The following is a 23,099-nucleotide window of genomic DNA, read 5'->3' on the forward strand; positions in this document are numbered from 1 at the left end:
CAGGGAAAAAGCAGAGAAAATAAGCCCTAAAAAGATCTCTGCGAAGTTGTAAGAAAGGTGGGATTTTCTACTCAAAGTACTTTGTAACATATACACAACAGATAAAACTAATTAGTATAACAATCACTAAATTTCAAGAAGATAAAAGATTACTTCAATCTATTCATATTTAAATGGCAGACACAGAAATCCGATATTAGGTTCTTAAAATCAGCTTAGATGAACCAGTATAAGCAAAAGCAGATTTATATATGTTGGATAATGGCTTAAAAATCCATTCCAAAATTTTCAAAAAGCAATTAAAAGGAAGCCATCTAAAGCCCTCAAAAGCCACAGAGCAGTTTCAGGCTCTTCTTCTCATCTTCCAGCATAATCCATTCTTGCCCCCTTCAAGACTGAATTTCTACATCAAACTTCTCTCAATTGCTCTCTGAAAGAGGAAGATTTCACCACCAATAAACAGAAGAAGTTTATGGAAATGCCAAATGGGACACAGCGTCTGGTTCTTAGCTTTTGCACTGAAACTAAACATGGTTTAGATTTGTTAAGTCATTTTGAAAATATAAAGCCATAAATAATGTTCCACAAATCTCTTTCAGATGTTTTAGTGAAGCTCATTCTCTAAACTCATATGCAGTCAGATTAACTCCATGCTGTTTAAACACTACATGAACTTTACAGAGAACACCAGAAAGCAATATTTCAGTATGTGGACTCAAACATATAAATGATGAACACTCCTGATCTGGGTACACTTAACTCCCAGGTTTCAACAAGATCAGTGCAATCAATTCTACAGAAATGGTTGCTTTGTTGCAGAAAAAAAAAATATTTACAGAGCAAATTTCTCAGACAGTATCCATTAAAATAGAAGTTAAGCAACATATTTTCCTAACTTTTCAATGGAGGCAAACATAATTCTCCTTCCACAATACTGAAATACACTGAACGCTGAGTACTGGATAAAAAGCTTCAATGAAGTGTAACACACTACACAACTTAAGAGGCATTTTTGAAATGTCTGTACAAATACAAATAATTTTCTGCTGCCGTATCTTAAAGCGATCACCAAAAGTCACCTTGTTCCAAAGAGCACTGTTCTTTAAATATTCCACAGAAAGCAGATCCTTGCAGGAGACTGATACACAATAGCTTCATGTAAAAAAGGCATCAGAGTTTTAATGCAGAGATGCATTAAAAATGCATCTAACGGAATCTAACTAATCCTAATTTAATCCTAAATAGAGCAGTATGGTTTTCATCACAAACTATTTCAATCACCACCCCATACTGTGTTAAAAATAGGAGTTTTTAAACACTGCAGATCCTTTCCATTTTTGTCCATGATTTGGTACCTGAGCTTTATTTTAAGATATACTTTAGAGAGTTCAGTGATTAATCCTATTTTTGTCATAACTTACCTGTAATTAAATTATTTCAAATAATTCACACAGAAGTTGTTCACCTACTACACTAGGTAAGAGAAAAAAGCCTGAAATTTTTAAGTATGTGATTTGAACCTTGGATATAAGAATCTGGTATTCTTTTGCAGATTACATTTATCTTTTCTGCAATGACAATACTTACATTTTTTTCTGAATAACTGAAATTATAATATTAAAATATTTTCTATCCATTGTTTATTTCTACATTAAACATTATTGATAAATTACACATGAAAATATTATTCTTTTCCTAAATACATTAATTCCTATTTTCAATATTTTACACATTATATTTCCCTACCTGTCCTGTTTTATAATGCCTTGCAAACTGGTTAACCACTCGATAGTCATTTGCAAAGTACTCCATCAGAATTGAGGGAACTTCAGCAAAATCAGTAGGACATCTGGTCCCTAGAGGTAGAATAATTGTACATATTAGCATTTGCTATTTTCATTAACACAAATAGTTAACTCTCCCAAAAGGTTTTGCAACTTTCAGTTTGGACTTTTGGTGAACTTTAACGTTCTTTCATTTATTAAGTCAATATTTTATTTCCATTATTGTACATATTGCCAGAAAAGCTTCATTATAATCCTACACATTTTACTATAAATCACAAAGTAAAACAAAATATTTGAACAGCTGGGTGAGGCACCTTATAAAGCTCTGGATCACACCCTTTTTAAACTAAACCAGACTGTAGCCAAACTGGCCCTACATGAAACACCAAATCTATTTAAGTGTCCTAAACCTAAATTAAACTACAATGTAAATAAAACTCTGCCTTAATCCCATTCACAGTTACAATTTTTAGCTTCCATCTGTTTGCTGAGCTTACTTATGTTTTATATTAACCTCACTTTATAACACCAAGTCATTCATTCAAGGAACAATCTTGCAGATTGAAGACATGTTCTATGTAAGTGCAGTGAGGTAATATTTTAGTATTTTCAAATAGTACTTTCCCAAAAACTTTATTTACGCTAATCTTTATCAGCACCTTACACAATGGAAGTTATTAAAAAGCATAACACATCACCAAATCAAAGTTGAATTTTTAACTTCTGTATTAAAGTCAGCAATGTAAAAGTTGTTGCTTTAATAATGGACCCACTGGGTTATTACCTCTATCCCTGTCTGATAGAGACAATATCAACATTCAAAATCAGCCTTAAATCTATGTAAGCTTTTACTATTTTTTGAAGACTATTTTTTAAAATCACTCCTTTCATCTTCATAAACCCTTCTCTAATTTTTAATCTTAATTTATAATATGTTTATATTCAATGTTTTCAGACAAATACTACTCTTTAGTATAAACAGCATTTGTCACACTCTTTTTTACCTCCTAAATTGAGAGAAAACATCTTCTAAGAGCCATCATTATCCAAAGGCAAGATAAAGTCTAAAAAACTATCCACTGCAGTTCTTCACTGTACTTGCTTCAGATTGAACTCACCTTCAGCCTAGAGACACAAAAACTATGCCCAAGATTGCATGAGGTTTCACCAGTATCTTTACCATTCTAACACGTACTGCTGTTACATACAGCTCTAATGCAATTTCAAATCACATTTGACTCTTTCACAGACACATTAGCTACATGCAGTTCTGCATTACATAAAACTGTTCTTCTGTTTCTCCACTACTGCTGAAAAATCCAAGCATAAATTCTCTTTGTACTCTGCAAATGCATGATGTGCACTGTGTAGTTCTGAATTATATTTTACTTCTAAGATTTTAGTATCCAGTCATTCAGCTCTTATGCAATACCCCAATCCGTCTTTTGTGCCATCACACTTCATTAGTGGTCTTTTTTTGCTGTTGTTTGAAAATAATTTTTAAAAAGCCTAAAACAAGGCAGGTCCCAAGACAAAAGCCTGCAAAACTACACCAGTCTAGGTATTTATGCTTTCTCAGTGCTCCTTAACAATTCTTTTAATAACCATTGAAGAAACTCATGATTTATGTTATCTGAAAATCAGAAAGGTAAAAGGTTGGGCAGTTATCTGGGATAAGTTAGCCCTCCTGTAAAACAAATGTAGGTATTCTATACTGCATGATAAACTGAAATGGAATTCAAGGCTACATTTTGAAAAATCTTATACATACATATGCATGAAACAACCAATAAATGCATATGGTAAAATGAAAGATTAGCTTAAAAAGAAGCACATCTTAAGTCAAAAACATATAGTATTATCCAAGTTTTGGGCCCACTGAGGGTAGGATGGGTTTCTGAATATTTGGGAATGTAATCAGAAAAAGAAGGTGGGAGAGAGCAGGAAAGATGTCAAATACTCATCTCATCTCATCTCAACTAGAATGTCAATTTTTTTGTTCTCACGATAGCCTGCAGTCATCTTGTTTCCATACTTTGCCACCCTAGTGTTTCATGAGAGGAGATGGCCCCTAACAGACATCCCTGGGACGAGCCCTTTGACTGCTAAGCATTCCAAATCCTAAAAAAAAAAAAAAAAAAGATTCTCTGCAGAAAGAAAGAACACCACTGACCTCCAATGCTGCTTTTGCAATGCTAGATCTTGAGTTAAATCCTCTGGGATACAGGACTGCCTGGAGCTAAGGCAACACTGAAACCATACACAGGGGCTCCTGGAAAGTCCGAGGCCTCAAAATTAGCCATTTCCTGCCCCTTTAAGACTTTGACATGCAGATACATGATTCAGCACAGGAGAACTCTCACCAAAGCAGTTACTTTGGGCATCTAACTACTCCTGTAGGTCAAGATGAGCAAGGCTATATGAGTGGAAGCAGTGGGGGAGGGTCCTTAACTGTCCCAAGGACTACACAGAGCTTATACTGAAAGAGCGCATGCTGTGTTCAGTTGTTTTAACCACGTCCAGTAGAGACATACTCAGAAACAGCTCAGCATATTTTAATTTTATGTGGAAGACTTAAAAAAAAGTATCTTTTGCCTCTGGGTGCAGAGGTATGTATTGACAAAATATTAACTGTACCATGGACACCCCTTTGTATCGTTAGCCTAATGTAAAAATAGTAAAACATTAAAAAAAATTCTTCAGACAAGGAAGCTGCAATCGCATCTGTTCAGTTGTGGGTTTTTTAATAAGTAAATGTCCACTGCACTTGGGATTTTCAGCATACTGTTATAGAAAAGAATATACCAAGCTGTCCACAGCCAAAAAAAGTAGCATGCCAAGCAGCCTTAGCCAGCACGTCTTGGACCCATTTGCCACAACTGCAGAAGGCTATAGAAGCCAGCAACCTGTCAGCCAATACACTCACTGCCACTACTTGAGAAAGGAGCCTAAATTAAAAAAGGCAATATTCCTTTCCTGTGCATCCAGTAAGCTGTGATTGCATATTCATTTGTGTTCACTCATGTATGACTAAAAGGCCCACCAGTTAGTCATGCTTGCAAATACAGTATGTTTTCAATGTATCAGTTTTGCTTTAATCAGAATCAACTAGAAAAGTCCTGGCTTTACAGATTTTCCTATATTGCCAGTGTATGCTCTTTGCAAGACCTAATTCACTAAATCTTCTTCATTCGATTTCCTAAATCATTTCCAACCCACGTACAACTTTAGTTTAATCTATTTTCAATCCTCCAAGTGTTCCAACAATTATAAACGCCACATAAGGCAAACTTGCAAGAGTGGGTACCAACAACAAAACAAAGATCAACAGCACATAAAGAAGAGGTGCAAATGCCTAATTCTTATTAGAAGAAGAATAATATTCAAGAGTTGTTTGGTTGATTTTAGATAATATCTGAGGACCTGATACTGCATTTTCAAGTCTTCAAAGGTGTAGAACTATCCGCATGACTCAACCATTGCTAGTTCGTACTCTTTTTTTTCTTGTTTTGTTCTGATTTTTTTTTTAATCCACTCTTTTCTTCTGGAAATTAAACATTTAACTAAAACAAAACAAAAAAAAAAATCACTGTTAAAGCATTCTTACCAGTGACGTGCTGGTACCGAGTTCTTCCCAGCATAGAATGCATAGCATGTCCCATTTCATGGAAGAGATTCTCCATCATGCCAGGACTTAATAGTGTTGGTGCACCCCTTGTTGAATGGGGAAGGCTAAGCATAAGAACAACAACAGGTAGCTGGTACTCTCCATTTTCCCTTAGCCTTCCTCCTCGAACTGTAAAGTGACAATCCTTTTCAAAATAAACGCAAACATATGGACAGCCAATGTCATTATATCAATGATATTAAAACAATTATTAAATTATTAAATTAAACCTAAATTGTTAAATCTAACCATATACTCAGTTACACAAGTAGAATTCAATGATCACTGAGTGTTGTTCAATAGCAGCTCACTGTTTCTCCATCTTTATTATCTGTTTCAAATTTATATGGAAATTACTTTATTCCATAAAGAAAACACCATGTTGCTCTTAGAAAATACTGTTTTTTAGAATTATCAAAACCTCTCAGTTTTTCTAAAAAAATATCACAAGCTCAAAGAAATTTACTGATGTGTCAAATCCATAATGTAGAGATTAAGTTTTCCTCTCACTCTTCAGCAATAACTTCTTTATCGTAATACCACACAGCACTCCTATCGTGAAAAATTAGCAAAACAGAGCAGTACATTAAGCTAATGTAGATTTAAAATTTGTCCACTCATCACCTCACTAAAGGTGATAATTTGCAGATGCTTCTACTGAGTGAAGTGTGTATTGTAGTGCATCATATAGTAAGTATACTGGCATCAGATAGTGAGCAAGCCACAAGTTAGAACCATTTACAGTTTTAAGTAGAATTTTGAATAAAAATTAGTTTTCATTACGAGCTTTCACCTTTAGAGAGTGTAAATTTCAGATTGTTCCTACTTATGAACAGTAGACCAGAAAATAGGTGTTTAAATATCTACCATTTCTCTAAACAGAGTTCTGTGACATTTCATAGTGCCTGTTATTCTGTACCACAAAGAGTCTGAGTTCAGCCTACTGAGTGATGTTTTTTAAATGAAGGGTTACTCACAAAAAAATATATTACCTAAAAGCACATTTCAAGCTACAGACTTTCCCTGTTTAAATTTAATTTATTTTAAAATCAAGATAACTTTTACGAAAAACTTACACTGAACATAAATGGCACTAATGCTACACTCATTACTCAAATAAAACCCACACTGAAATCAGATAAAAAATGTTACCTGATGTGGTTTATCAGGTCGTTGAAAGAAGTCACAATAGATGTATCCTAGTAAACCTTCAGTTTCATGAACAACAGCCTGAAGAAAAAAAGAGTATCATTTCCACAGTGAAAGCACTGATAAGATGTGTAAATTGAAGACACAATATTCTAATTCAAAGATTCAAAATTAATAAATGCCAAATGAACTGGGAATAATTAATGTAAAATCAGTTGGCAATTTTAATTGAAAAAATTATATATAGAAAATTCACAGCTTGTCTCTCAAACTACAGACATTTCTGCATTTCACTCAAAACTAATCAGTCACAGATCAGTATTAAAAGCAGCCCTCAAATGTCAAACAGAAGCCAATTTACCATGGATATAAAAATAGAAAGAGTAAGGAGTAATTAAAATTGACCCACAGGATATAAAGAACAGCAGCTCTTGCTGGAGGCTGGAGGTGGAAAAGCAGTGGAGAAGATCTGGCAGTCAACAAATGTAGGGAAGACAACAGGGGAACCTGGGAACTTGATGAGCAAGTTATTGCCCAAGTTACTGCCCAAGTTTTTATTTCCACCCACCCCTAAAAAGAGGGCAGAAAAATAAAAGGCATAAAAATCAATCACAAAGTAAAGATGACACACAGAGTTAAAAAAATGAGGCAAAGACACATGACTGCTAGGATCCACACCTACAGCATTCTAGTCATCTATGGTTATCTACAAATTGAAACTAAAAAAACTAGCAGGGCTCATTCAAAAGGACATCTTGAAAGGTACGGCAATAATCTCCAAACAGAAAAACTGCCTCTGATTCAGGCACCCTACACAGAGATATTGTGAAGTTCATAAAATACCAAACATACAAAAGACACTCAGAAAGTATAAAGCCCCTGAGGTCTAACTTGAACTAAAATTAGACAACTAGTTTGTCCTTTTGATAGGTACTCAAGTAATTTTTAAAAAAAATTTGACTTGGCTCACAGGCACACGCTGCCTTGCACTGCCTTGTCTATCTTCCCTTTGGTTTCAGATGCTGGGAACAAGAATACTTACCAACTTTCGAACATCTTCAGACCAAATCTCTCCTCTCTTTGTCTGCTCAGCATAAAGGGAGATTCCTAACAGCTGACTGAACAAAGAGTTCAAACCTTCCATGCATGCCCCAAGAGAGAAAAATGGACAGTACAAGCCAGGATCAATGTTGTACCTAAGGAAATACAAGAATCCCAAATCAGTCAGTTAGCAGAGCTACATAAACCACCATTTTCACCTTCAAGCCACAGGATGTGACAAAATACACTAATTCAGCCCCAAGGCCCTTACTAGGCATGCTTTATTTTTCAAATAGTGAAACTAAGTCACAGGCTAGTTATGGCACAGCGCTTAACAGTAGCGTGACTTTTCTTATACTCAAATTTGGACACCAAATTCAACAGATGTTGACTATCATTTTCAGAAATGTGGTGAACATGTAGCTAAACAGACCATGGTAATACAATGGGTGGCCAAGCTGTGGCTTTTGATCCACAAGAGGCCACTGGCACTCAAGTGCCTTTCCCATGCCAAAGCTGCACTGTGTGACTGATCAGAAAAACGAGCTGGTTTTGGCTGTGGTGTAAGCCAAATCCTCAGCTAGGGCAGGAAACCAACTGGTAAGCACTGCTGACTCTGCAGTCTTGTCTTTCACTATTTCTTTCAGCAATAGAAACACTAAGGAGACACAATCACCTCCCATGCACAAATCACACCCCAAGCTCTGGGGACTCTCTTGAACCATGTAGAAAGTATCTTGCAGCTTTGGGCCACATGAAGATTTTAGTATGTGACATGGATTTCAAACATGGCCAAGCTTCCTGAGCCTGTCCTCAACCAACTATGTTCAAGACACTGGAGCAGAGGACAATCATAGGAAGGAAGACACCATACATCTGCATGCACACATATAAACTGAGAATGAACAAAAAGTAGTTCAGAGATGTATGCAACCTATAAGTGGGCTCAAACACCCTGAGACTCTGACTCTAAAAAGTAAACACACTACAAGTGTATCAAGCAGACAAATGCTTTGTAAACTTACACCTTTCACAAGCTGCTCAGGACCATACAACTCTTTGGAGGCAACAGCAAAATCAAAACTGGAATCTGCTTGCCCTGCATGCACTGCAAATGGCAAAAATGTTCTTGTCTCCTCATTTCACATACAAAGTCCAAGTGTTATTTACACCATTTTCTGGAGTCTAAGACTAAAGACTGTTTAACTCTAGAGAATCACAGTCACTCCCTTCTATCTTCTTTCACGCTCTTGTGCTTTTGCTTCTTAGCTTCTTTGCTTCTAGCATCAGCTAGATTACAACGGCTGGACACCAAAGACGAGAACCATGCTGTTTTATGGCCTATGATCAAAAGACTTATCGACCAGCTGTGAAAGAGCCAGCTAGTCCCTATTCACTCACCTATCCTTCCTTCCTTCCCACTTCCACACAGAGACGACCTAAAAATGAAGCCCACTGGGGATACTGCATTTGCCAATGTGCTGCTTACAACTGCAGCTACGATTCACTACTCAGCTTCACTGCACTGCGAGGCACAGCAGGGTGGAGTTACTCCTCTAAGTGGAGTTACTCCTCTAAGCCACAGACATGTTAAGGTACAAGATTTTGCTTATTTTCACACTACAAATGCAAGAAGCTAAAGCCAGTGTATTCCATTCTACTTTACTAGAACATAAAAAATAAAGCAGATTTTGCCTCTACTATACTGACACACTTCTAGATGCATAGCAACACTTGAATTCGCACTTTGCATGCTTCCATACACACGTTTTCCTTCTTACTCAGAAAGTCATTACACCAAAAGAACGGAAAGAAGCATGATACAAATCAGTTTAGATCAAGTTAGATTAAAAGACTGTAAGCAAGTCTCTAAAAGAAAGCAGAAGAGATGAGTTCATTTCCATATAAGCCACAGACATTTGGAGTACAGAGGACACTGATTCACACACAAAGCCCCCCCAGAAGTACAGAATTACAGGGTATGTGCTGAATATCTGGAGAATTTTTAAGTCAGCAAGTCCTCAGTATTGCAGCTCCTTCAAGAGTGGCGTTTTTTTGAAAACTTTAGCAGATGTCTCCAGACTCTTACAGAATCACCCTCTGATCACCTTCTGCCCAGATTGTTACATGAAAACTTAAACCCACCACTAAGTGCTTCAGCCCTCCTGATTCTACTCTGAAGCTCTCCCTGCATACAGACTACAAGACCTGCAAAAATGACCCTTCTTTTAGCAGCAAATCATAAGAACTTCCATAATAGTCAAGGACTGCTTTTTGTCACATCACTTGATACCACACCTGTCACATTTGATACCATCATCCTACATAGCAGTATGATGATCAATAGCACAAAGGTTGGAGGCCAGTAACCAGCAGTACACTCCAGGGGCCAGTACTGGGTCCAGTCCTGTCTAGTCATTGGCAGATGACACCAAACTGGGTGTCAATCAAACTGTCCACCAAATTGGCTGATTTACCAGAGGCTCATGGTGCCATCCAGTGGGATCTTGACAGCTTGGATAAATGTGCTGACAGGAACGTCCTGAAGTTCAAAAGGAGAAGTACAAAGTCCTGCACCTGGGAAGGAACAACCCCTGGCACCAGTATATGCTGGGGGACATCCAGCAAGAAAGCAGTTTTGCAGAAAATGTCCTGGGCATCCTCGTGGACACCAAGTTGAACATAAGCCAGCAATGGTTCCTTGCCACAAAGAATGGTATCCTGGGTGCATTAGGAAGTGCACAGCCAGCAGGTCTAGGGAGGTGATCCTTCTGCTCTACTCAGCACTGTCAGGCTGGAGTGCTGTGTCCAGTGCTGGTCTCCTCAGCACAAGAGAGACATGGACATACAGGAGAGAATGCAACAAAGGCCCACTGAGATGACTGAGGGCCTGGTGTGTCTCTCCTATGAGGAAAGGCTAAAAGATCTGGGACTATTAAGCCTGGAGAAGATAAGGCTCAGAGGGATCTTATTATTAAGGAGTATATATTTCTGAAGGGAGGGTACAAAGAGGACAGAGTCAGGCTCTTCTTAGTGGTGCCCAGTGACAGAACCAAAGACAATGGGCACAGATTGAAATATGAGAGGTTTCATCTTAACATCAGGAAACAATTTTTTTCCAGCGAGGGCGACTGAACAGTGGCACAGGTTACTCCTAGAGACTGTGGAGTCTTACTACTTGGAGATATCGAAAAGCTGTCTGGACATGATCCTGGACACCAAGCTCTATGGGACTCTGCTTTAGCTGGACGTTGGACCAGACAACCTCCAGAGCTCCCTTCAAACCTTAACTATTCTGTGAAGTTGTTATATGTAGCCTAGGACTAAGAACACACAGCTGCAGTATGAGATAGATTCCAGCTTTATCAGAGGAGGACAACATTTCCTGCTGACTGCAAAGGATTAACGCATTCAGTTGAAATACTGAACTAATGTGTTTGCTGGAGGGGTGAAGGAAAAAAAACTCTGAAACTACTTTTCATTTTGTTTCTGTCAGAAACACCGATACATACCAGCAGGAGAAAGCAATGATATTTCTTCATGGATAGAAGAGCTGATAGTAGTGTATTAGAGGGAGAAGATCACTTCTTCCTCATTCTTAGCACTCCTTTAACATGTACATTGTCCCCATGAACTTATCCCACGATAATGAGGATGAGAAGAAGGCTTTCTGATAGGTATTTTCTAATACACTGTCACTATCCAAAGTGAGGGGAGTGGAGGGGAAATCAGTCTGTAATAGTTTTGTCTTTTGAAAAAAGCATGATACTTATCCATCCACGCATAAAAATAGCAGTAACAGACTATAATGCCTTAAGGCAGACTCCCCAGAGAAACTAGTCCCCTATTCTAGCTGATGTTCGAAGATGTCACAATCTTGACATTTTGAGTACAATGAGGTCCTGACTAAACAACCACTTTAGTAGAAACTGCACACAGTTAATATAAGCCTCTTCTGGTAGAAGACTGTCAGGATCAAACCTCTCCCACATCTAATGAAAGATGTGTGTTAATGTTCCTCTTGCCAACGGAAAATCAAAAAAAAAATTTGAAAAGCAACTTTTTTTTATACAGAATGCCAAAACAAAATAATGTTTCTGGTTCTCATCTCACTTAATTGTCCATTTCTGCCTTGCCTATCACATCAGTGTGCAAACAAGATTAAAGCTTAAGATACTGAAAAATCCTCAAATATCACTAGCGTCTTATGAGACAAAACTGATTTTTAAATTACTTTTGGACACACCTGACAGCAGTCAGCAGTAATTATTACACTCATTATCTGGCATCCATTTTTTATTTGTTTGCTGGCCAGTGCAATGTCATCAGAGTTATGGAGAAAGGGGTTAAAATGATACTATAAAGCAATTATCAAAATCAGATGATAATAATCAATAATACTTCAAAATGAGTACTGGGTACTAAAAAAGAAAAAGCTCCAGGAAGTGTGTAATACATCTTCAAAACTCTTTGTCTAATACCAGTCTATACCCACTAAGCAGTGATCAGCCCAGACACCAAAACACGGATTCAATTGCCAAGTGTTGAATTTGGTCCTACCTCATACATACATGAACTCTGTCTTCACAAATTAAGTAAGACCAACCATAATTGAAGAAAGCCTAACCCCAAACTTGCACTGATTCCAGGAAAACTTTCTCTTTGGGCTTACTTAGGAATAGCAATCAGCCAAAACCTCAGCTATCTGAAGTTGATGTCCTATAACCAAAAACTCAGTTCCCAGAATTATTATTAATAGATGATCTTGCCTTTCAGTGGCAAGAGCAAGCATGTGACTGACTCTTTTCTGAGCCCTCACCTTCACGATTTAATGCTACTGCAAAATGAAAAGTGTAACACTAGATAAGATTAGAGGACAAGGGGGAAAAGGGAAGAAATTAATTTAAAAGACTTGAATCTTTCCCAAAAATAAGAATACTCAATGAACAGAACAGGAATTCCTGCAATCTCTACTAGATCCGCAAAACTTAAATCTGGCACATGGGTGTGGGTGGAAAAGTATTTGGAAGAGTTTACAAACTAGACGTTCCCTTATTGAAGATTCTTGGTTGATTCCAGGCACTCAAACGGTAGCAGCCACTAGCAACTTCATTGTTTCCAGATGACAAGAAAAAAGCATCTGTTAGCTATGATTTCCCAACCTCACTTACAACTTCATCACCTCAGTGAAACTGCAAGAACACAACATTTCACAGGCACAGTATTTCAGTGCTCAAATTCATACCCATCTGAAAACATGGTAGCACAACTTTTTGGCAGCAATGGAGGACTGCAACTGTGACAGTAATCCAAACTTTTCTTCCCTCAGCTCTTTGAATGAAATTTCTTATGCTGTTAAAGGGTCTGGGTTGTATCTTCATGACGTGCTCTGACCTGGGCCAGATTATCTAAAAGACCACATAAACCTTCAAGATGAAGACTTCTATCAATATACTCTTTTAGCAGTTTAAATTGCCCTGTAACCAAGATAGAGCTTGTCTGTGTAGGATGCAAAGCCTTTCTGAGGGCTGATCCAAGACTAAAATGAATTTTTCCTGAAGCTAAAGGGAAAACTCAGAGTTCACCATCTTCTATCCCAGGTGTATGGTCCTCCTTTGATCGTTTTTTTCTTTTTTTTTTTTTTCAAATGTAAAACCAAGTGTATTTGTAAATGCACACAAAAACCTCTCAACAACACCCTACCAAAACCAAGGTATTCCTGCCTTGGCAGGAGGGTCGGACTAGATATCTCCAGAGGTCTCTTCCAACCATAACAATTCTGTGATTCCACTGCACATTACTTCTCTGTCAACAGAATGAAAGGACAAAAACTTCAGTTCATTAATTATCTGATAGTGACTGACCCTACATAAGAAGGAGCAGAGTTTCCAAACTCCTACAGTTTAGCCTGCCCCTGAAATGCTCACTAGTCAGAGCAAACCAATCTTCATAATCTACATGTTAATAACTGTTCATGATCCTACTGAGCATATAATTATTTTTATTATATGACATGTTAAAGCAACAACCATTCTAAGAATCACTTTATGCATGATTTTCAAGCTGCTGTCAATTGTGAGCTTGAATAGTTGTACAGCTTCGTGTCTTCTATTTAAAATAAATAGTAAAAAACTGAAATAAAACTGCAAGAAGCAGCTGCTTTAATATGAGCACACTCTTTGGCAAACACCCTCCACATTTATTCAGGCAAGTTACAATTTTATCTCCAACAGGAAATGCATTCAAGTATTTTTGGGAACAGAAATCAGAAGGGAAATTATCATGACCCATACTGAACTATGCTAACAGGCACTCTGCTACCAGGAAAATGTCTGCTAAGGGTTACTGATACTAGCCAGAAAGGTTAATGTTCTGGAGACAGACAGTTAAAACCTGCATTGGAAACCAGCTGGAGCTCCATTTAGTGATGACAAATACTGCAAAGAAGTGCTGGAAGAGATTTTCTTGTATGCTGTAATTTGCAGCTTGCTTACTGTTCCAGAAGAGCAGACAGACAGAATTCAGTGCAGAGGATCACGCACATGGCATAGTAGTGTCTCTAGCAAAACACTATACTATCATCTCCAAAGCCCACAAACACATGGAAACATGGTTACAGCAATTCCTAAGAAAAAGGATTCAGGTCGGCTAAGTAATCCAAGGCAAGAATCAAACATCCTGTCTGGATATCCTTTCACTTAAGATGGGAGTTCTGGGCCCCAGGAAGGTGATTCAGACGCTTCAAATAGGCACCTTAGGATGCCTATGTCACCAGAGAAAGGGAGACACAAATATTACAATACTTTCAGGCTTAATAAGGTACCAACTAGAGGTATCTAGCAGAAGGTTTGAGCTTAGCTATGAGCTCTTGTTTCTCTCTGGAACTTTGGCTTCCCTGACTGGACTGCATGTTGTGTAGTTGAATCTCAAAAGGATAAGCATGTAAATTTTCTTAAGTCCTTAAATGAAACCTAAAGGATCTGAATGTAGTTCTGGAAGAGCAGGAAAAGGAAATATCAAAACTTCTGCTACAGACATACACTCCAGAAAACACAATTATTAATCCATAAGATGACTTCCTGAAATCAGGACAACTTGTACATGGCTACATATCAGAAAAAAAAAAAAAGACTGTTTTTAGTTTCAATGTAGGAAATATCATATAACGTTTATTTTTTTAAAAAATGGACATCAGTACACACTCCCTCTGCACAAATCAGAAACAGCATCAACAAATATATACATGAACCCATCTACAGTGGAAAAGAATAACTTTCTTCTGTGCCAAACTTTCAGTTAGTTACTTTAACTTAAAAAAAAAAGAAGATAAAAGTCAAGGTTTAAATCAGTCCCTTTTATTGTAATAATGAATCTTAAATTATTTTGTTTCTCCTGTAGAATTGCATATCCCTCATGCCTAAATGTCCAAAACTGTGAAAAACTGAGATGCATAAAAATGAACAAAAGAAATTTGCTCTGCATTCACTTTTTCTTAAAATATATTCCACTAACTTAATTCACTCTGAACATCTGATTTCAAACAGCAATGCATTTGTATTTATAACGAAGCCCAGAACAGAATGAACATTTTTTCATATACTTTATGTCAGAATGTGAGCTCAGAAACTTTACAAAGAGAAATCTCAGTACCCTCCTAAAGAAAGTAGAAATATCAAAGAAAACAGTAGTTTCTTTGATGTAAAAAATTCCTGCTTTATATTGAAGGATTAACTACATTTAAAAAATCCAAACAACTTACTTTTACAGTGTACAGCCCTGTGCTACTTTTAAGAGAAGTAAAGTAGCCAAACCAATTTAAAAAACAATTTTGAAAAGAAGTTAACTGACACAATGAGGTTTGGTTACTCTTCAAGAACAGCAGGCTTCAAACAAAAAGGTTGTGTCCCTGTGAAGAACAAAGATGTAGTATGTGATTATAAATAATTATTTCTAAGCTTGTATGACTTCACTGAGTCTAAATAAAATGCAGACTTCTAAAATCACTTTCATTTAAGCTCTATGTTTGGAAGGAAGCTAGGACTATTTTGTGTAGCATGACTTTCATCTATTCTATTAAGAATGCTTTTTATAAACTTGGACATTAGGGATATTTGAGTCAGGATCACCATTCTTCAGAACATGAGCATTCAGACTCTTAACAACTGTAAATGAGTTGCTTGTCAAGAATTCTTCTCAATGGCTATTAAATGTAGTCCCTGATATACTCTGACTTTTTTTTTTTGAGAAAAATTATTATCCTGTTGATATCCACAGAAACATAGAACACTAAGTTAACTATCTCTAATAAAACAGATCCTGTCAAAACTTCCAAAGAAACTTGAAAAAATCTTGTTAGTGGAAGATAAAAGTGAGATGAACCCCTCAGGTTAACTTAAAGAGATCAAGACAAGGAAAATCCCTTCCAATTTTCATTACCTGCCAGACTCTGAAATTTAATTCTTTACCTGAAGGGATATTCTTCACCATGATTTATAGAAGACTCTGGATTTCTTAAAAATAATAACAATAATAATAATAATAGAAAGACTTTGTACTCTCATCAACCATAAACTAGCACCTGTATTTCACATTCCTTTTTTCTTTCTGTTAAGTGTACTTCATAGAATATTTTGGAGGAGATCAAGGGGTAATTTAGAATATTGGTATCGAAACTGTACACAATTTTTAGATTTGACTTAGTTTTCACATCAGCAACAATTTCTTTGTCCTTCCACAATGTTTTGAATAAAGAAATAATTCTTGAAACTTGAATTCTGCTTCAAAGTAATCCTTTTTAGCAACTTTTGGGCTTTCCTTCAGAAAGCTTAGTCCACTACCTTTAGTGACTGGTAAGTTAAATGGACTTTCTGCACCCACATTAGATGATTTAACAGAGGGCATGCCTTCCCTTTCTTATAAACAGATTGTTATAGAAAGTTATCCTCCTCTTTGAGTGCTTTGATTGAAAGATTTCCTGGTTTTTTTTAAATTTTGTATTAATTTTCCACTTCAGCTTTCAAATTGAACAGAGTGACGGTTTTCTCACATATTCCACAAAGGCTATTTTTCCACATGGTGTTCCCAACAAACAACACTTTTTTCATAGAACTAAAAATAATTTAACAAAAAGCAGCCATGAACAAGTTTCTTTACTAGTAACTTGCAAATCTCAACGTTAGCTGAAGCTTTTAGGATCTTGAGAAACATCCGTTCATCTTTTCATACCTTGGTATTAAACCTATCCCTCTAAAAAAAATGAAAGTGATGCCCACTCTCTCCTGAAGCCTATGAACAGTCCCAAGAAGAAAGGAGGTGAGTTATTTCTAATTTCTGTTTAGCTACCTCACCATCCAAAATGCCCACAGTTGCCGTGATGGCTTCTCTTTCCTACACATCAGGAAACTGGCTTATTTTGGTACTGATCTCTCATCCCTAAAGCTGGTCTTCTTTCTGAAGTCCCAAAGAAATGGACTAGCAAAGAACCCAATATCCTGCAAGCACATCCCACCTGCAAGTTGAATAAAATCTGGGACATTTTGCCAAAATCCCAACAGTGAATTATAGCCAGTGAAGTCAACCCAGCCTGGTAAGAACCACAGGTTAGGGAAACAGGAATTAATACCAAATACACTAAGCTCACACCAACAGTTCTCAAGAACAGTTCTGTATCTCTCTCAGAAGTGGTGTAAGCACAGTCAATTGCACCTTCAAGGCAAATAGTTGACCTCAAAAAATCTCTTCCAGCATTTTCAGGGTAATTTCCTGTTGTGTTTTTTCCTCTGACCCGGAAGAAGTCAGCAGGACTGCCACATCTTTGCAAGATCAGGGCCTTGAGAATTATTTATAACTGCAGCTGCACTTACTGAGAAGTAATGAGATTTAATTAATACTTTCGTACTTGTCTGTACTAAAACTCAACATTATTATTTTTATAATATACATATTAGACATCTTCTTACTCGTTAGACACTGAAGCATGTTCTAGCATTCACCGTTTTATTACTCTTAGCCTGCCAAAATTCTTGAGGTTCTTCTAATTACTGTATGTTCTAAGATTCTACTACCATGAATTTCAGACTTTTGTCTTCTTTTTCTCTTAAATGTACATTTATACTGGCATGTATTTTCCCTGCTGCTTAAACTGTAGCTACATCACACTCTTGCGAGTGTGGGCCTAAAGCCAGAGAGGCTACTTAACATAGTCTTGGGGAAAAAAAAAAAAAAAAAGTAGTAAAATATCCTGTTACCATTAATGGGAGGCTTACACTTTTGAAGTAGGATCAAGTTTCCAGGGAAAAGACTTGGTGAAAGCTCACAGTAAAATTGTTGTGTCCGAATTTACAGAGAAACCGAACTCTGTGACTTGAGCCTGGAGCGCCTCCTGCTGTTCAGCTGCAGAAGAGCAGCAGCGCTCAGTAACGCTGTGGAGCAGACCGACAATAAAGGCAACACGCTGGGACAGCAAATGGCATTAGAACTCAGCAGAACCCATAGGGACATCCTGCATTCCTCAGAAGTAAATATCTGCCTCTCAAAATTAGTTACTACAAATCTAATGAAGGATTTGTTTCCTTAATCCTGTTTCAACAAAGAATAAATGTATATTTAGAAGATAAAATATATAAATACATTTAAAATATTCAACATGCAAATATAAAACAGACACATTAAAAATATGTCATGAATTTCAGTGTCATTTCAGATGTAGATGGTCAAAATCTGGGGAACTAAAGAGGAAGTACAAGATCTCATCAGGGATCACACCGTCTAATGCTCCCTCCGGTCCCAACATTCCTGTTTGCAAATATGGTTGTATAGACCAAATGAAGAAACAGTAAATCTTTTCCAGCAGACACAGACACTGTCTCATCTGATATCTCTTGTAACCTTAGTGCTGCATGTTTGACATATCAGAAATCAGTCTCTTTATACCTACATTTGTAAAGATAACTTGCATCTTATGTACACATAGGAAACTATGGGTCTGTACATCAGCTAGAGCCACAGTAACAACAGCAGTACAAAAAATATACCCCGAAGCATACATTTCCTTCCCTTTCAACAAAAACATTCTACTAAGCAGAAGAAACGAGAAATTTCTAATATAGAAATCCACAAACTACTACTGAGTCCCAAAACATGACACACAAACACATAAGCCATGCTCTGAGCACAGCACTATTATGAATATAACCATGGCATTACTGTAAAAGACATAAAGCTAAAAGTAAATTTCTTCCAAAACAGGAAAACCCTTGAAGAACAAAAAAAATTAATCTACTAAACAAAAAGAATCCTAAGAAAGAGAGAAATGCAAGACAGGTAAATATATCTTGTTCGAAAATACATTTTGTCATTCCATGATGCAAACAGGCAACATAAAATAGGATACAAGAAGTAAAAAATAAATTATTTATTGATCTTATAAATAAATAAAATGAAACCTAACACTTTGTTTTTTTAAAAGCATTATTTTCCCACGGAAAAAACAAACAAGGAAAACAACATCACTATTCCTTAGCTACATAATTTAATACTGCAAGATAATTGGCTCAGTTAGAAAGAGAGTAACAACAAATAGCCAAAAGTCAAAATCCAGCCAGTATGAAGCTTTATGTTACACATAACAGTTCTCATCTTCCAGTTACAGAAGTGCTGAACTGATCATACTATAGCATCCAAGAAGCATTCAAACTCAGTCAAACTGAGGTAAGTACAAATACAAGATAAAGGATAGTGGAATCACATTTGCATGGCTCATAAGTGAAAAATAGAACGCATTTAGGGCACAGACACGATAAGGAATATTCCTGTCCTCTGGTTGTTGTATGAATACTCTGACTCCTGCCTAGTTTCAGTCACAAAGCACAGCCTCTCATACTACGCAGTAGAAAAATGAATTTTACTTTTCAGGGCTGATTACATAGTATCCAGTACCCTGTTAAATATCTGCAGTATGGGCACAGTGAATGTAAAGCATCATTCAGTCATAGATCAAAAACTTTTCCCAAAGACAGAGCACTATCCAGAAAACAGAACAGTGAAAGATCTAAGCCCTTGGTTTTTAGTGTAGCAATTCTGCACACAGTGGAGACGAAAACCACTTTTCCTTCCATCTTGCAGACGCTTGTAGATCTACATAAATGCCATAAAAAATACTCCCACCCAACCTGGAGGGAGAAAAACACTGGGCCCCAATCCTGCCCTGTAATCAGGGAGGCCCTACATAGGTTCAGGAGACTCTTCACACTGATCCAGCTTCCAGACTTGGGGCCTGAATAAATAAAAAATAGCAAAGATACATTGCCAATGTCTGGGTCTGTTTTACCTGCAGCTCTCCCTTCATAAAGCTACCATACAATTCTTAAAGTAACTTAACTGGGTCTCTTACAAAGCCCCAGAAGGAAAGGAAATATTTTCCTTCCTAATGCCAAAACGTGCAGAATAATCTATCTGTAATCATCAGCAACTCAACTATGAGATGGTTAGCTTTATGTGGTGATCTAAGAAGTGCAATAAGACCAATAAGACTAAGGACAATAAGCATCAGAAGACATTCCTCCAGGAGGAGAAAGAAACAAATACAGAGCCTTCTACCCCTAAGACTAACCTTTATGGCACAAACCAATTCTGAAAACAGGGAAAGCAGACACTACAGGAAATGCAGAAAATAAATACAATACACAGACAGTAAATTTCATGAACATTTGACAGTATATTAAGCATTATGAATCAGAATGTAATTCTTGCTGTTTTGAAAACATTACACAGACAAGGTAAAGTAGATCTGTTAGCTACAGGATAGTATCTTGAATGAGTACGGCAGTCCTCTTCCACTGCCTGCTGCTGCCCACTGCTAAGCATATGCTGTGGAGCACTCTGTGCTCTGGCATTGGCTACTGGGAGCAGATCTAGCAAATGGATATTCCTCTACCACCCCTGCATGGCAAGTTCTACTCACTCAGGACATGAATGTTGCTGCACACACATAACTCAGTTCCCATCTTAGCATGCAGTAGTTTAAGATAAGGCCAGTATTAGAGCTGCTGCTCAAAAACTACTGCCTTGGAAACAAAGTACAAGAAAGCAGCAGAACAGCCAGGCCAACTGCTAGCAATCTTCCGTTGTCATGTCTATACTACCATAGCTTTCTGATCCAGAGTAAACTATTATTTTAATCACACACATCTAGTCTGTGTTTGTTTAAAAAACAAAAATCTGCAAATTTGCAATGAAGGAAGATTTTTCCTCCCCCTCTAGTGAGACAAGCACAACTTTCAATTATTTTTTCCAACAGAAACCTAAAAGGTCACCGCTGCTGATCTAATAGAGGCAACATGCAGGGCTCATGTCTTTCAGAGCTGACATCTCATTATGTGCAATAGTCTTGTGCACAATTTAAGTCTGTGTAAAGGATTTATTTCCTGTCTTTGCAAGAGAGATAAGAATGAATTCTATTCATTAACAGTGATGATCTACTCAAGAAGTTGCTGTTTCAAGTCTGCAGAAGACGAAGTTGCTTGTTCAGTAAGAAGTACAATGAAGTTAAAACATGAAGAGAAGTTGGATTGTATTCAGTGATCAAAATTTATTTTTAAACATTACTAGAGCTCAGCTAAGAACTAAAAGCAAAACAAGAATAAGGATTTTCTATCTGTTCTGAAACTTCTTCACTCTCTTTTATCTTCAAAGAGGGACAATACTTCCCTGCAAAACAAGAGAGGAGCCAAAAATTTCTGCAGGCATTCCAGCAGTAACTAAGAAATGTTACAAACAACTATCCCACCAAATAGTACTTATTTTTTAATATCAGAGTACATCTTCAAAGAAAGCAATCCTGTTTACATTGAAAACTTTCTTTATCCTTATTGCAAGGACACTCATTTACACTACAATAAGGAACATAAGGAGCTTACCTCTCAGCACGAAGGACACCACTGTAGTAAGGGTGATCCCACGGCATCAGCGTCTGAAAGAGAATTCCAGCTTATAATTACAATAATGGACAACAAGTGAACCCAAGGTAAAAGTTTTGTTTCCTTTGAATATTTTTGCAGTTTCAATAAGGCACAGAACTTTAAAACATAATGGGAAGTAGTCAGTGCTAAAACCATCATTGGTAATAGCATCATATATCATAACCTGAAACCTTTATTTTCTTAACATTTCTTGAAGATTGTTCTTCTTACTCAACTATATAATAGAACTTCATACCAGATTTCAAGAAATACACTCAATTCAAATAAAAAGATAAACCTAAATATGTACAGAATTAAGACATACAATATACTATAAAAAATAGACATGCATCTAACCTAGAGTACAGCCTTTATTTTTCAAATGAGTCAATTAATTCGAAACAAAGTTATACTCCCTTTCACCACTTTACGGTTTGGTTATCTCAGTATCACTTTGTATATACCAACAGTTCTCTCACACTCAGTGCTTGGTTTTAATACAGCAACTTAGCAGTCAATTTGAAGCCAGAATGTATCTCTAATTATACTATGTCTTGTATACTAAAATAGAGTTAATTGTACAACAGGGCTAGCTTATACTATACTTTTAAAAAGAAAACGGATCACCACATACAGAAATGTAACTTACTGAATTCTGAGGGTTGAGCTTCATTTTCATCTTTGTCATCATTTCAAAGTCTTTTTGAGTTCTGAAAAATATTTTTATGATGAAAGTGCTATGAAATATTTTTGAGCAATGTAATACAGCACACAGCGATACTCCATCCTAAGAAAATGTCCATCATCAGACATTTGCAGTACTATACAAAATAGCAGGCCCACATATCAGGGTAAAAAAACTTCTCCATTCAGCTTCTGTCATTCAGGTACCTTCAAATTAAGTCCCTCTTACTCCAGTTATAGAGCTCCAAAGCATTACTATACACCCCAATTATACACAGTGATGAAACTGTTTTGTGCTGTGTGGAACTAAGGGAGGCAAGATGGACAAACAGGAATTTGTTTACAGATGGAAAATATATGGAGTTGCGCACATGGCAAGAAGACCAGGAGAGGTGTTCTTCTACACTTCAACTTGGTCTTGTTTGCTGTTAACTGCATTTCTTGGCACATCATTTTTTGCATTTAGTCCTGGGTGTTCTCTGATCACAGGCACAGAATTTATTCTAAGCAAACAGCTCGTCTCAAAACTCTGGGAAAGTCTTGCTTTTTGCTTCATCAGAGCATATAATAAGCAGCACTTAATAGTGCACAAGTCCCTCTATTCTTGAAATAAAGAGTATGGTTAAAAAAATAACTTAATTGAAAAGACATACCTTTTAGACAACTGGTCAGAAAGCTTCTCCAGAAATTCTCTTACTGTCTCTATAACAGGGGGGGGGAATATAAGGAAATTATTTTTTCCCTTAAAGGATGTTAAGTTTACATCAAAATATTCCAAACAAAAAAAAATTTTTAATAAACTACTCCACTGAC

At 36.9% G+C, this 23,099-nt stretch overlaps 1 protein-coding gene across 2 annotated transcripts in view; it reads right to left on the reverse strand.

Annotated features, from left to right (window-relative positions):
- The window catches only part of MIPEP (mitochondrial intermediate peptidase), a 72,387-nt gene that overhangs the window by 35,426 nt on the left and 13,862 nt on the right, over positions 1-23,099 (reverse strand). For both annotated transcript variants that reach the window (XM_064645372.1, XM_064645370.1), the window contains exons 8-14: positions 22,940-22,988; positions 22,252-22,312; positions 21,561-21,613; positions 7,646-7,799; positions 6,607-6,684; positions 5,395-5,599; positions 1,747-1,856 (exon numbers count right to left, since the gene is read on the reverse strand). In XM_064645372.1, coding sequence (XP_064501442.1) covers positions 1,747-1,856; positions 5,395-5,599; positions 6,607-6,684; positions 7,646-7,799; positions 21,561-21,613; positions 22,252-22,312; positions 22,940-22,988 — 710 coding nt within the window. The remainder of the gene's footprint in view (positions 1-1,746; positions 1,857-5,394; positions 5,600-6,606; positions 6,685-7,645; positions 7,800-21,560; positions 21,614-22,251; positions 22,313-22,939; positions 22,989-23,099) is intronic.

Source organism: Pseudopipra pipra, chromosome 2, assembly GCF_036250125.1.
Source record: "Pseudopipra pipra isolate bDixPip1 chromosome 2, bDixPip1.hap1, whole genome shotgun sequence".
Lineage (NCBI taxonomy): Eukaryota > Metazoa > Chordata > Aves > Passeriformes > Pipridae > Pseudopipra > Pseudopipra pipra.